Here is a 15,030-nt window from a genome sequence, read left to right as displayed (position 1 = left end):
ATAAGTTAGGTAACTCTAAATTTGAGTATAAGCTAATATGGTGGCTGCCAGCTCATGGAAACGCCTCCTTTGTCCCTGCATGCATATGCATGTTTATAATAGATTTTTTCTTTGAGTACTCGCAATTCTTGTCCATCTCTCTCTACTTTCATTATACATTTGCCATATAAGGTAGGATGTTCCATGACATCCTTTGGCGTTAAAGTCCAGCGCTGTTAAGATGGCATGCAACGTCCTAACGGTGTGAAGGGGTTAAGTAACCATATAACTGCCAAACAGCTCAAATTATTTATCTAATTTTCCATTTTTATACTTTTTAGTGTTGATATTATCTAACTGAACCTACATGATTTCAGCCCTTTCTAATACACCCCATACACACTCAAATTACAATGCTGTTTTTTCCAGCCCTAAAGCCACAAAAACATGATATTCTCTTGCCCTGGAGCCTCCCTGAGAGTCATATTTCCACTTAAAGACCCCCCTATTCCTATGACCCCATTGATATCCACAAACTAGTGATTAGACACCTGACCCTGCATCTCCTGTTAGTCATATGCACACAAGAGACCTCAGAACATACCCTATAGCCCTGCAGACCCACTGTCACATATTCACATTATGCATAAGATCAGGTATCGTGGCCCTGCACCCCCTCTGAAAACCACATTAAAGGAACAGTCTACTCCAGATTTTTTGTTTAAAAAAGATAGATAATCCCTTTATTACCCATTTATTACCCAGCCAATCACAGACTAGTATATGTATATACCCTGTGAGCTTGTGCACATGCTCAGTAGGATCTTGTTCCCCAGAAAGCATAAATATAAAAAGACTGTGCAATATTTGATAATGGAAGTAAATTGGGAAGTGTCTTCAAACTGCATGCTCTTTCTGAATCATAAAAGTTAATTTTGACTTGAGTGTCCCCCAATATGTAGTGAAATTTACCTCGTCGTGGAGTACGGATCCCATAAACAAAGTTCCAAGGTATATATCTAAAACAGGTGACAAAAAAAATGAGGAAAACCATTTTTAACATTCTCCCAACTTCGCTCCCAGTCACCCCCTCTGCCACTCTGTGCACCCTCCTCCCAACCACTGAGAGTGAAGTCGGTTCCCTATTGTCTTCCTCGCACCTCACTACCTACCCACTTGACCCTATTCCTTCACATCTAATACCTTCACTGTCTCCCACCCACACTCCAGCTCTTACTCACATATTCAACATATCCCTTTCTACTGGTTCATTCCCTGCCTCATTCAAACATGCAAATGTCACCCCCATCCTCAAAAAACCCTCCATTGACCCTAACTCTCATGCAAACTACCGCCCCATATCACTGCTCCCGCTAGCTTAAAATATCCTTGAAAAACTTGTTTGATCACCTAACCCACTTCCTGTCCTCCATCTCATTGCTTGATTCCCTGCAATCTGTCTTCTGTCCCCAGCACTCATCTGAGACTGCCCTCACCAAGGTTACTAACGATCTTTCTGCTGAAAACAATGGCTACTACTCTATACTCATCTTACTTGACCTCTCAGCTGCCTTTGACACTGTTGACCATCCCCTCCTTCTATGGACTCTCAGCTCTCTTGGGCTCTGTGACACTGCCCTCTCCTGGATTCACTCTTATCTCTCTAACAGACACTTCTCTGTCCCTTTTGCTGGTGACTCCTCCTCTCTATTGCCTCTGTTGGAGCACCTCAAGGCTCTGTCCTGGGACCTATACTCTTCTCTGTTTACATTTCTTCACTGGGTAAATTTATCAACAGCTATGGCTTCAACTATCACCTCTATGCTGATGATACCCAGATCTACCTTTCCACCCCTGCACTCTCTCCTTCTGTCAATTCTCACTTCAGTGACTGCTTATCTGGCATTTCCTCCTGGATGGCCTCTCACCACCTAAAAATAAACATGTCCAAGACCGAACTACTTCTAATCCCCCTCTCTAACTATACTCCAGTTTCTAATTTTTCTATCACTGTTGGCAGCACCACTATATCTCCATCACCCCAAGTCCGCTGCCTTGGAGTCACACTTGACTCAAATCTGTCCTTCATTCCCCACATCCAATTGCTCTCTTCACCCTGCCGCAACCACCTACGCAATATCTCCAAAATGTGTCCGTTTCAGAGCACTGAAACTACTAAACAGCTAATCTACTGCCTGGTAATTTCCCGACTTGACTACTGTAATAGCCTACTAACTGGCCTCCCTCTCTGCCCTTCAATCCATCCTAAAAGCATCTGCCATGCTAATCCACCTCTCCCGACACTCTGTTTCTGTTAAATTCAAAATTCTCACCCTGACCTACAAAGCCCTCACCAATGCTGCCCCACCCTCTGTGTCCTCACTCATCAACAAATATACTCCAGGCCACCCTCTAAGATCTAACAATGACCTGACCTGCTCCTTGCGTCCTCTACCATAACCTCCTCCCATGCTAGACTACAGGACTTCTCTTGTGCGGCACTAACCCTCTGTAACGCACTTCCTCAAGCTGTCAGACTTTCCCCTAACCTGTCCTCCTTTAAACGCTCCCTAAAGACCTTTTTGTTCAGGGAAGCTTATCCCCGACTCAGTAACAAATTGAATTTCACTTACCTAACAGTTGCCTTCATCTATCTCCTCACTAATATCATTCTCACTTTTGCAGTCCCCACCTCCTGTTTCCCATCTAGATTGCAAGTTCCCACGGGAATAGGGCCCTTAATTCCCCCTGTATTTGTCTGTAAAATGTTGTCTTTTATTGTATTGTTTCTCTGTTATACTCTTATGTTTGTACCCATGGGCAGCGCTGCAGAATCTGTTGGCACTTGATAAATAAAGAATAATAACAGGTGCACTGGCAGCATCTCTGAATACAGTTTGAATTTGAAAAATCTTGCCAAATAGACCTTATAAAATGGATACCCCAAGACAGCACTTTGACATCTAATTACTCAAAATACCTTTATGGAAATTAATTTTAAAGGAATTACAAAATAATATTTTTTGATGAGTCCCTTTAAGCGCAACTCCATTTTTAATTAGCAAACAATTTTTAATAGTTTGCTGGGATTTAATAATGGATGTCAACAATCGTTCTGGCACAATTCCAGCGCCTCAGAAACCTCCTCTGGCATCTGTGGTAGTTAGGGTGTACATAAAACCATCCCTATCTTTCTTAGCATTAAAGTGAGCATCCCTAGTCCCTTCTGAGGATTTCTGACACTAAGCCAAGTAAGCCCTAGAAAGATTTTCTCATTAGTTACCTCCTCCCTTCTAGAGCAAATCTTTCATTTCTTTCATAAAATAATGAGTCCACAAGCCATTATATGTGAGAGTCCAGTCCTACAGGAGGCAAAAAACAAAATGTATGCTTACTTGATAAATGTATTCATTTATTGACACGGTGAGTCCACAGGATCATCAATTACTGTTGGGAATATCACTTCTGGCCAGCAGGAGGAGGCAAAGAGCACCACAGCAGAGCTGTTAAGTATCACTTCCCACAAACCCCAGTCATTCAACCGAAGGAAAGAAGAAAAAGGAAACAACACAAGGTGCAGAGGTGCCTGAGGTTTATATAACAAAAACTGGATGAAAACAGGATGGGCCGTGGACTCACTGTGTCAAGAAATAAATACATTTATCATCAGGTAAGCATACATTTTGTTTTCTTTCTAATGACACAGTGAGTCCACGGGATCATCAATTACTTTTGGGAATCAATACCCAAGCTAGAGGACACAGATGATAAGGGAGGGCAAGACAGGTAACCTAAACAGAAGGCACCACTGCTTGAAGAACCTTTCTCCCAAAGGAAGCCTCTCCCGAGGCAAAAATGCAAAATCTATAGAATTTAGAAAAAGTGTGCAAAGAAGACCAAGTCGCAGCTTTACAAATATGTTCTAAAGAGGCCTCATTCTTGAAGGCCCAAGAGGAACACACTGCCCTGGTGGAATGAGTTGTAATTCTCTGAGGAGGCTGCTGTCCAGCAGTCTCATATGCAAAACGAATAATACTTTTCAACCAGAGAGACAGAGAAGTGGCAGGTTGCTTTCTGACCCTTACGATTATCAGAAAAGCAAACAAACAAAGCAGAAGACTGACGAAAGCCCTTAGTCGCCTGCAAATAGAACTTAAGAGCACACACAACCTCTAAGCTATGTAATAAACGTTCCTTATGAGAAGGATTAGGACAGAGAGAAGAAACAACAAATTTCCTGATTAATATTTTTGAAATATTATACGTTTATTGTAATGTAATAATTTTTCCTATAGGCACCCCAACACCACAGCAATATGCTGTGGTGCCTACCTGACCTCCGATAACTGTCTTGCTGGAAGGAAACCCCTGAGTAGCAGTTGCAGGTCCCTTGGGGCAAACACAGTCACAATATCAACTGTGAGGACGAAAATGCACCAAGAAAAAGCATGTGTTGCATCAGGGAAAGAGGAGCCCACCTCTATGACGTCACTGTAGTGACTATGGGCCGATCTAAGAAAACAGAAAGGAACCGTTATTAAAATAGCCCACCAAAAAATGTATGAGAAAAAAATAGCTATTTGGCAAGGACCCACAAGCCAAAAGACAAATTCTAGCCGCCTCAACTGAGCCACCAATAATAACATAATTTATGTAAGAACTTACCTGATAAATTCATTTCTTTCATATTAGCAAGAGTCCATGAGCTAGTGACGTATGGGATATACATTCCTACCAGGAGGGGCAAAGTTTCCCAAACCTCAAAATGCCTACAAATACACCCCTCACCACACCCACAATTCAGTTTAACGAATAGCCAAGAAGTGGGGTGATAAAAAAGTGCGAAAGCATATAAAATAAGGAATTGGAATAATTGTGCTTTATACAAAATCATAACCACCACAAAAAAAGGGCGGGCCTCATGGACTCTTGCTAATATGAAAGAAATGAATTTATCAGGTAAGTTCTTACATAAATTATGTTTTCTTTCATGTAATTAGCAAGAGTCCATGAGCTAGTGACGTATGGGATAATGACTACCCAAGAAGTGGATCTTTCCACACAAGAGTCACTAGAGAGGGAGGGATAAAATAAAGACAGCCAATTCCTGCTGAAAATAATCCACACCCAAAATAAAGTTTAACGAAAAACATAAGCAGAAGATTCAAACTGAAACCGCTGCCTGAAGTACTTTTCTACCAAAAACTGCTTCAGAAGAAGAAAATACATCAAAATGGTAGAATTTAGTAAAAGTATGCAAAGAGGACCAAGTAGCTGCTTTGCAGATCTGGTCAACCGAAGCTTCATTCCTAAACGCCCAGGAAGTAGAAACTGACCTAGTAGAATGAGCTGTAATTCTCTGAGGCGGAGTTTTACCCGACTCAACATAGGCAAGATGAATTAAAGATTTCAACCAAGATGCCAAAGAAATGGCAGAAGCTTTCTGGCCTTTTCTAGAACCGGAAAAGATAACAAATAGACTAAAAGTCTTACGAAAAGATTTCGTAGCTTCAACATAATATTTCAAAGCTCTAACAACATCTAAAGAATGCAACGATTTCTCCTTAGAATTCTTAGGATTAGGACATAATGAAGGAACCACAATTTCTCTACTAATGTTGTTGGAATTCACAACTTTAGGTAAAAATTCAAAAGAAGTTCGCAACACCGCCTTATCCTGATGAAAAATCAGAAAAGGAGACTCACAAGAAAGAGCAGATAATTCAGAAACTCTTCTGGCAGAAGAGATGGCCAAAAGGAACAAAACTTTCCAAGAAAGTAATTTAATGTCCAATGAATGCATAGGTTCAAACGGAGGAGCTTGAAGAGCTCCCAGAACCAAATTCAAACTCCAAGGAGGAGAAATTGACTTAATGACAGGTTTTATACGAACCAAAACTGAATTGTGGGTGTGGTGAGGGGTGTATTTGTAGGCATTTTGAGGTTTGGGAAACTTTGCCCCTCCTAGTAGGAATGTATATCCCATACGTCACTAGCTCATGGACTCTTGCTAATTACATGAAAGAAATTGTTAATTAAACTAATCTCATCCAAGTCTCGCATTGCCCTGTCAGCCTGTTAAAATAAATCTTCCTGCCTCAGGAAGATAATATATCCCAGAAAATGGTGCTTTGTTAATCTTAGCTTGGGTGCCAGGTTCTTAAAAAAAGAATAAATGGCACTTACCTGCACCTTCTGTCCAACAGGGAGACAGCATCAAGAATGGGAGGAAGCCGCTCCTCACAGGGTCCTGTGAATTACATGATGGCAGAGTAAGCTTACTCAGGCATACAGCATAAGGGCAGCAATTTGTTAGAAAAGCGCAGTGAGGCCACCTCACAAGTTCCTAATTGCTTTAAAGCTACCACAGCCCTCCTGAAGAGACTAACGTGGAGTAGAGCTATACCCAATTTGTGATAGAAGATCAGAGTAATCCTGCCCTGGCTTCAAAATAAATAAATCTTGATAGAATCTTAATCAGGACATCTAATTAATTCACCTCCTCCTTGCACTAGAGGCAAAGAGAATGACTGGGGTTTGAGGGAAGGGAAGTGATACTTAACAGCTCTGCTGTGGTGCTCTTTGCCTCCTCCTGCTGGCCAGGAGTGATATTCCCAACAGTAATTGATGATACGGGGACTCACCGTGTCATTAGAAAGAAAGAAAAAACACACAACAGAGCTTTAATCCCTCACACTTTCAAATGATTCCTTAGTCAATAGTTTGCCTCCTGCAAGAAGTGATGGTGAAACCTAAAGTGTTGATCTACACGTTGATTGAAAGGGGGTCTAAGACTAATGTGAGATTTATTAGCCTGCTACAGGTTTTGCTCGGTCTTGTCATGCTGCCTACTCCTGTTGGTGCATATAGGTACACATTCCTTAGATCATGTGTTAGTGTGTACTACACAGGATAGGTTCTTCTACTGGAAGCAGGCCTCTTGCAGCTTGGTAAGCATGGCAGTGCTGACACTGAGCCACTGTTCCTAGAATTTTACTCCTCCTTAAATTTTCAAGTTTTAAAAAAGACTTAATTGCTCAATTATGGTGGAACAATACGCCCTACAAAATCCTAACAATACAAAATTAAAGTGTTTTTTTGACAAATGGCTACCGGTTATCCAAGCCTTGCCTAATAAATATGCAAAAACAATTAGTAAGACCATTTAGTAAAGCAGCTTTTGTTCTACAGAATATGTATGCAGGGTACTTTCCCCAATATTGGACAGAATAGGATTGTATATTATGTTGTAGAGTGATATATCTAAAGCCGGAATACACAAGGAGATATAGGAAGACATCAGTATTGGGGGTGTTTCCCCCCCCCCCTTTCTCCCATGCCCACTAAATGCTGTTGTATAGAGTCACTGCCTAGATAAGTGCTCCTTAAAGGGACAGTCTACACAAAAAAATGTATTGTTTAAAAAGATAGATAATGCCTTTACTACCCATTCCCCAGCTTTGTACAACCAACATTGTTAGATTGATATACTTTATAACATTTAAACCTCTACATTTCTGCCTCTATTGACACTGACAGCCTTTTAATCACATGTTTTTGTATTTGCTTTTCACAACAGGAGACTGCTAGTTCATGTGGGCCATATAGATAACAATGTGTTCACGCCCGAGGAGTTAAGAGTTAGCACAACACAATACTAAATGCAAGTCAATAGTATTATAATAGAAATGCTAATTCATGCAAAGTCAATTCTGCTTGTTTCTTTTCCCCTTTTTGACAATTGTATGTCTTTCTTGATTTTGCTGCTTCTATTACATCTGTACTTGAGAAACTTGAATAAAAACTTGTTAAAACCAAAAAATAAATAAATTAATTTTACTCCTGGATACATTCCAAACTAATTGGAAGATGATGGATGGATAAAAATAGTATGATGTCACAAAATTACTAAAGGATACCTCAACAAAGTATGTTTTCATGTTTTTCCGGCACAAATGTGTTTTCAAGGGTTCTAATAAACTGCATTTTCAGTATGATACATATGTCTATTACTTAATATTGAAACATTAAAATAAATGTTCTCCTTGACATTTGTTTAACCATTAGAACAATAATATGGTAACATTTATTCTATTGAAATATCATCTTACAATTAAGTCAATGAAAATCATATTTGAATGTTAATATTTGTATGTTGCACTCAATAGTTAAAATTTATTTTCAGTATAGAGAAAGTTAACATTTGTTTGCGAAAAACAAACAAATCCTGAACGTTCAGCAGTGTCATGCCACTTCGTCTTGGCAGCGGCTCTGCCTCTCCTACCACGGCCGTTGCCATGGTTGCGGCGATGACGTCATTGCTGCACGCTGCTTCTGGCCTCTGATGCCGCTCTCCTGTTTGATATTCTTGGCGCAAACCTGTGCCTATGTAAGTTCCTCTCACTTTATGCACTTTGCCCAAGTATAGGTGTTACTGTGTGTGCTCCTGGGTGCTTATATTGCTTAATCCCTGAACTGCTGGTGGCATTATCGTTACTGAACTCTGCCTGTTTCAAGACTACTCTATTGCTTAACCCCTGAACTCTGCCGGTTCCTGACCATTCTACTGGTTTATCCCAGAACTATGGATTGCCTTATTGCTGTTGACCTCTGCCTGTTACTGACCATTCTACTCAAAGGGACAGTCAACACCCAGGAAAAACTTTGTCCCATACCTTAGATCCACAAAACAAAGATGCGCCTGCGCCGCATCCCATCTTCAATACCACTAACGTTATATGTCTAATCATTGAAAGCCCATACAGTTTTCAGCGGTAGATATGGCCGCCAAACTCCTCCTCCGTTCCCTTCTTTTTTTAATTCAATCCTCGTTCACAGGGACGCTGTTCTATTGCTAATGTGCATTATAATTTTAGTCCGCTCGCTATTAGAAATAGAAAGTGCCTCCGTGAACGCGTGTAAAGAATCTAGTCGAGGATTTGATTCTGATTGGCAGATGACTTTAAGTAAAAGCCTCCTACATAACGTTGGGGGGAGTTTGTCGGCCATATCTACCACTGTAAACTGTATGTTCTTTCGAAGATTAGTCACATAACGTTAGTGGTATTAAAGATGGGATGCAGTGCAGGCGTATTTTTTTTTGTGGATCTAAGGTATGGGATAAAGTTTTCCTGGGTGTTGACTGTCCCTTTAACTGCTGGATTGCCTTTCTGTTGCCAGACTTTGCTTGTCTCTGATCATTCTCTGCCTTACCCGTATTGCCGTGAAAGACTACCCTGTCTACCGTGAATACTGCTTACCTCATTTCTTAACCTCACTTTGTTCTGGGATATTTCATTATCCTTCCATTTAACGCCGGGATAAGAAGACTACTGGCCAACTTTGGTCTGATAGGGAAATATCCCACAAGCATTACAAGCAGACATTTAATGAATGTTAAGAATAAACAAGCACACTCAACATTTGTTAATTTTTACAAATGTGCAGAAACATTTGCTCATCCTCATGTTATTTGCTCTTTAAAAGATAATGCTACAATTACAGTTTGACTGGAGGACACTGGGGGAGTCTGAGGTAATGATTTTCTTCTACAAATATATTGTTTCGATGTTCTAACACATTGATGACCAGCTTCCTAACACAAGGGGACACATTTTGAAACCTAAATCACACTGCAGGTATTTGAATGAGAGTTGCTGCACATGTTCAAACACATCAGCACTGGAATGTAGTGATGGCTAGATTTCAACATGGTGGCACGCACCCTTGACTAGAGTGAGGCGGAGAATAACCTCAATACTTTGTTTATAAACTGTATTTAGTGTTTAATGTCCCTTTATTAATGATGCCTCCACACAAGTGACTATTTCCAAAAGGGCTTTAAAGGCTAACCATTTGTGTCCAGAAACCAAGCTGGGCATCACACCCTCTACCATAACAAAGCCAGTCACTTGATTAAAATCTGAAAAATGAAAGGCTACATTTTAATTTACAAAATTAAGACATTTCAATCACAGAAACCCCTATATCTAAGGTTTAAACGTTCAATTTCCATGCCATCAAGTTCAGATACTTGAGATCTGGATGAGAAAACAAACCTTGAGACAGAAGGTCTGACTGCAGAGGCAGAGGTCAAGAAGGGCAGCTGGACAACTGAACCAAATCCTGCAAGGTCATGCTGGGGCAATCAGGAGGCAAAGTAAAGACTGAGGTATGTGTGAGGGGTTTTATAGGGTTCTTGTGGTTTGGGAATTTTTGCCTCCTCCTAGTGGTAGAGAAGAGTAATTATCACAAGTAATGGATTGTGGACTCTCATCTCCTGTATGAAATTACTTGCAATTACCGCTGCTGATTAAGTCACCAGCAATGTCTGCTCTGAACCATTGATTCTCTGCGGTTCCTGAGTGGTACTTTAACATCTTTGCAGGGTTAAACACAGAGTTGCAGTGTCGCAAATGTTAAAAATACATGCTCTAACAAATTAGAGCATTTAAGTTTATTCAACAGAATTGCCCTTTAAGTTTAAATGCTTTATTAAACACTAAATATTTTATTTTTATCTTAGTTAAATATTAAAAAGTGTTAAGATTTAATGTCTGTAAAGCAATGGGTTCTGCCATGTTGTAACCTAGGTTTCCTTCTCTGCTGATACTAATTAGAAACAATTATACACGAGACACTAGAGAGTGTCCAAACAATGACTCTGTGTCAAAAAGCAATATTAAGCCTGGAGTCTGCACTTCAACTTCTAACAGGAATTGGAAAACCCACAATTTTTCAGAGTTAAATTACAGGAAAAGGAGAGAAAAATCAAGTATAATGCAAATATATTTTACTACATATAATTAAACATGTTATAGTGCAATCTCAAGGTGATTGATGTCACTTTAAAAAAGAAAAATAACTGAAGGTATTTCCCTGCCTTTTAGAATGTATACTCTGTCAAGATTTATTTTTACACAAATAACAGTTAATGGTTCTGTATTTTGAAATGTCAATATAATTTATTGAGGTAGTAGTATGTGGGGTTGGATTAATTCCTGAATTGCATGTACATGTGCTTGTTTATTTTTAAAGTATTTATTATTAACACACAGAGGTTGAAAAATATCACATTCCAGTCACAGGCAGGCAGGAGTACTAGTCATGGAAGATAAAATTGGAGACAAAGAACAATAGGGAGAGAAAAAAAATAAAAAAATAAGTGTAAGGGAGAGAGAAAAAGAATTGATTCAGGAGACAGAGAATAGAACATTCTACTTCCATATATTTAATCTAAGGATTGTGGTACTGCAGACATGCTGTCAATTCTGGCACCTTCCAACAACTTTATTTGCAAATGTGAGAGCAATCTCTTCAATCTTTTTGGAACACGATAAGTTATTTTAAACTACAATCGTCTAAAATAAAAAAAAGTTAGTATGTGTCTGAATCCAATAGTACCTGTATATAATTAATTTTAGGAGGTGTTGGTTAAGACTGGATTTTATCCCATCAAATAAGAATACTAGCAAAAAAAGAAAAAAAATACAAGTAACTAAAACAAGTTGTTATCTTTTTTTATATCTTTTAAATGAATATAGCAATCTTTCTTTTAAATTCTGCAGTCCGATGACAAATTAAGTCACAGAAATGTATCACTTTTATTAAACAGTTACATCATAAATAACAGAATACAGACTGGTCCAAATATACAATATATTTTGGGTGTTGATTGAACAGGGAGGGAGAACGGTCATTTAAAGACTGAGTTGGAATCATGTATATTGTAATGATCATGCACAACCATAAAAAGAAAGAGTGCAACATGAACTCATATACAGATTGTGCACCCAACACATTATAAAAAGGCGAGTGCTTTGGAACAAAGCCACATTTACTTGCCAGAGTCGGGAACATTTCCTTCCCTTGCGGTACTGGTTGGGTATACTGGGATATCTGGATGATGGCTTTCCAAGCTGACAGAAGGGAGTGTGTACCCAAAGGATGACATAGAGATCATGTTGTTCAGTATTGTATTTGTTTGTTGATGGCAATATATGGATCTCAGATCACCAATTATCTCCTCAGTAATAAATAGATAAGTAATGTATCATATAATTGTGTGGCATAAAAATGTTCATGTGCTTGGAGTAAAAAAAAAATAATCACTGGGATGGGAGTGGCAGTACACTTCTAATTCGGCTATCAAGATAAACAAGGTACTGAGGTAGGGGCATTCTGATTTCGGTGAACTATATACCAGGGGAGAAAGTATATTTTCTTATAAATTTGCTTTTAGCGGATTGTTGCCGTGGTTACGGGGTCTAAGGTTAGCAAAGATATATCTCAGGGTTGTCTCGTCAAAGTGGACAGTTCTCTTTCTTTGGGTTGATCACCTTAGCGTACCATGTATTCCTTCCTCTTGTTCAGTCTCACTTGGCAGAAAGAAAATCCGCCCAAGACGGCGTATATTGCGGCAGCAATGAAGCAATTGTAGGAGACCTGCTCATAAAGGCCGTACATATATAAAGGAGGATGGGGGCTGCATAGAGAGAAACAGACAGTGAGGGGAGGGGGAAAATGAATGTGATTGTGCATAAATATATCAGTGTAAAATACTTACTCTTCAAATAAATCTTTCTCAACAAAGGGAACATCCTCAATCAAGACAGCAGAATGAACATTAAAGAAGATTCCCAAAAGCACCTGCAAATTAAAAAAAAAAATTTAAAAAAATATATGCATAAAAAAATAGTTTATATAATATACACACATAGAAACAGTGCCTTGCAAAAAAAAAAAAAATTTTTTATATATATATATATATATATATATATATATATATATATATATATATATATATATATATATATATATATATATATATATATATATATGTGTGTGTGTGTGTGTGTGTGGTATCACTAGTTTACTAGTTAAAAGTTACTAGCCCAGAGGGGAAAAAAAATATATAGCAGTCCACTGTTAAAAATAGGGGGGGGGGGGGGGACTTGTCTCCTGCAGTTTCTTACTCATCCGAGACTAGTGTTAATTTAAAGGGTGTGTGTGTGTGTATATATTTTAAATTCCAAGCAGTTTGAAAATTAAGGTCACTTTGCCCTTATGTGTGAACATTAAACAAGTATAGGACACTACCCACCAGACACAGATAGACGGAAGCTATTTTTCCTGTCAGTGTTATTGTGTGAAGGGCAAAGCAATATTTACTAGTAAACAGAAAGTATATTTACATCACAAAAATGTGAACAGACACATGCCCTCCATTGAAGACAGTATATATCACAACATCATCCTGTTCATACTGCATTTCATGAAGCACATGAAAGTTAGTACATGAAAATTGTGTGTGTATATATATATTTTTATTTAATTTATTTTATCATTTCTTTTTTCCCACACATATATATCCCTTTTGTCTGGGACTAGTGGAAAAAACTCAAATGCCTGTAAAACTATTACTATTCCACTTCATTTTATGTATAGGAAAAAGCTGAATATCTTATACACACACTCTCATACCGCTGGGTTGTTCAAATGCGGCTGCTAACTCTAAGCAATGAGAGCATGTACTTTTTTACCCCACTATAAGCGCCCTTTAAAAGGGACATTGTACCCAAAAATTGAATTTCGTGATTCAGATTGAGCAGGAAATTTCAAGCAAATTTCGAATTTACTCCTATTATCAAATTATCTTCATTCTCTTGGTATCTTTATTTGAAATGCAAGAATGTAAGTTTAGATGCCGGCCCATTTTTGGTGAACAACCTTGGTTGTCCTTGCTGACTGGTGGATAAATTCATCCCCCAATAAAAAAGTGCTGTCCAGAGTACTGAAACCAAAAAAAAGCTTAGATGCCTTATTTTTAAAAAAAATGATAGCAAGAGAATGAAGAAAAATTGATAATAGGAGTAAATTAGAAAGTTGCTTAAAATTGCATGCTCTTTCTGAATTACAAAAGAAAAAATTTGGGTTCAGTGTCCCTTTCTGAATTACAAAAGAAAAAATTTGGGTTCAGTGTCCCTTTAAGGAAAATGCTCTTATCCCTCTTAGTTGGGGCAATCAGAAATGTCCATACATGTATACATGTTTAATATGTTGTGTCTTAAGATTCAAACAACAAAATTGACATTCATGTGCATTTCAGAAGTATACCAAAATCCCCCCCCCCCCAAAAAAAGGAAGGGAGAAGCATTGATCACACACACAAATGCAGAAAACAAGACAAGTACAATGTACAGAGACTAAGCAAACCAGCACACACAATAACATACAGTGAATGACTATATACATCGCTCTCAGGTGACACTCGGCTTCCTCTAGTCACATGAGACAAGAAGCCATGGAAAGAGGAAGGGCTTTTACAATGCGGTATCAATTGAATACATATGTACATATTTAGAGGGGGGGAAAGGGAAGTGGGAGTCTCTAGTGAAAAAATAAAGCAGCTAAATTGATTTGAGCTGTTGTTGGGTCAAATTGAATACAAGAAAAAAATAATACAGAAATGACAGCTCTCAAGGTAAAGATAGATGATGTAGATCTTGTGCTTATTCGTACATACCTCAGCTGATATTACATATAAATACACCATTACACGGTATAAATGGTTATTTGCACATCACGAGCTTACAGAAGTGTCATATAAACCTTATACTTACCAACATGATGACTCCCCATATACTCAGCACGATCCCGCAGGCGGCCAGCTTGGGTCCGCAGCACAGTAGCGACACCATGATTACCAACGATACTACCGATATGCTCCCTAACACTGTATGTCGGTATATTTGACTTGGTTCGGTCAGCTGATCTTGCTAGTGACGTCATTGGAAAGGATCAACCAGTCACTATTAGGGAAAGGGCGGGTGCATGACTGAATAGCCAGTCTCCAAGCATCTGTGTGGGCCGGGCTCGATGACGATAGAATTCCATCTTTGTTTGGGGCACAACATTGAAATTGCTCTTGGTGGTTTTGCTTTCGTACTAACGTGTATGAAGGAAGCATATTTATTAATTAATATCACGAATATATCATGCATTAACAGTCTATGATAGTGTCGTGATGCTGCCTAAGGCCGGGGTGCAATT

General features: G+C 38.8%; 1 protein-coding gene across 1 annotated transcript; it reads right to left on the bottom strand.

Annotated features, from left to right (window-relative positions):
- Nucleotides 1-11,484: 11,484 nt before the first annotated feature.
- RNASEK (ribonuclease K) lies at nt 11,485-14,750 on the bottom strand. Its single transcript, XM_053716106.1, has 3 exons — nt 14,601-14,750; nt 12,545-12,627; nt 11,485-12,463 (listed from the first exon to the last, which is right to left on the bottom strand). Exons 1-3 carry the CDS (start codon nt 14,676-14,678, stop codon nt 12,319-12,321), a joined length of 306 nt encoding a protein of 101 aa, XP_053572081.1. The 5' UTR covers nt 14,679-14,750; the 3' UTR covers nt 11,485-12,318.
- Between the last annotated feature and the right edge of the window lie 280 nt (nt 14,751-15,030).

The sequence above is a fragment of the Bombina bombina genome, chromosome 6 (assembly GCF_027579735.1).
Source record: "Bombina bombina isolate aBomBom1 chromosome 6, aBomBom1.pri, whole genome shotgun sequence".
Taxonomy (NCBI): domain Eukaryota; kingdom Metazoa; phylum Chordata; class Amphibia; order Anura; family Bombinatoridae; genus Bombina; species Bombina bombina.
Note: the sequence above shows the minus strand (reverse complement) of the source record. Positions and strands in the feature narration are given on the sequence as shown.

Coding starts and splice junctions, on each gene's coding strand:
- RNASEK (XM_053716106.1), bottom strand. CDS start 14,678: ATGGTGTCGCTACTGTGCTGCGGACCCAAGCTGGCCGCCTGCGGGATC. Junction 12,628..14,600: donor TATGGGGAGTCATCATGTTG/GTAAGTATAAGG, acceptor TTTAATTTGCAG/GTGCTTTTGGGAATCTTCTT. Junction 12,464..12,544: donor GAGAAAGATTTATTTGAAGA/GTAAGTATTTTA, acceptor CTCTCTATGCAG/CCCCCATCCTCCTTTATATA.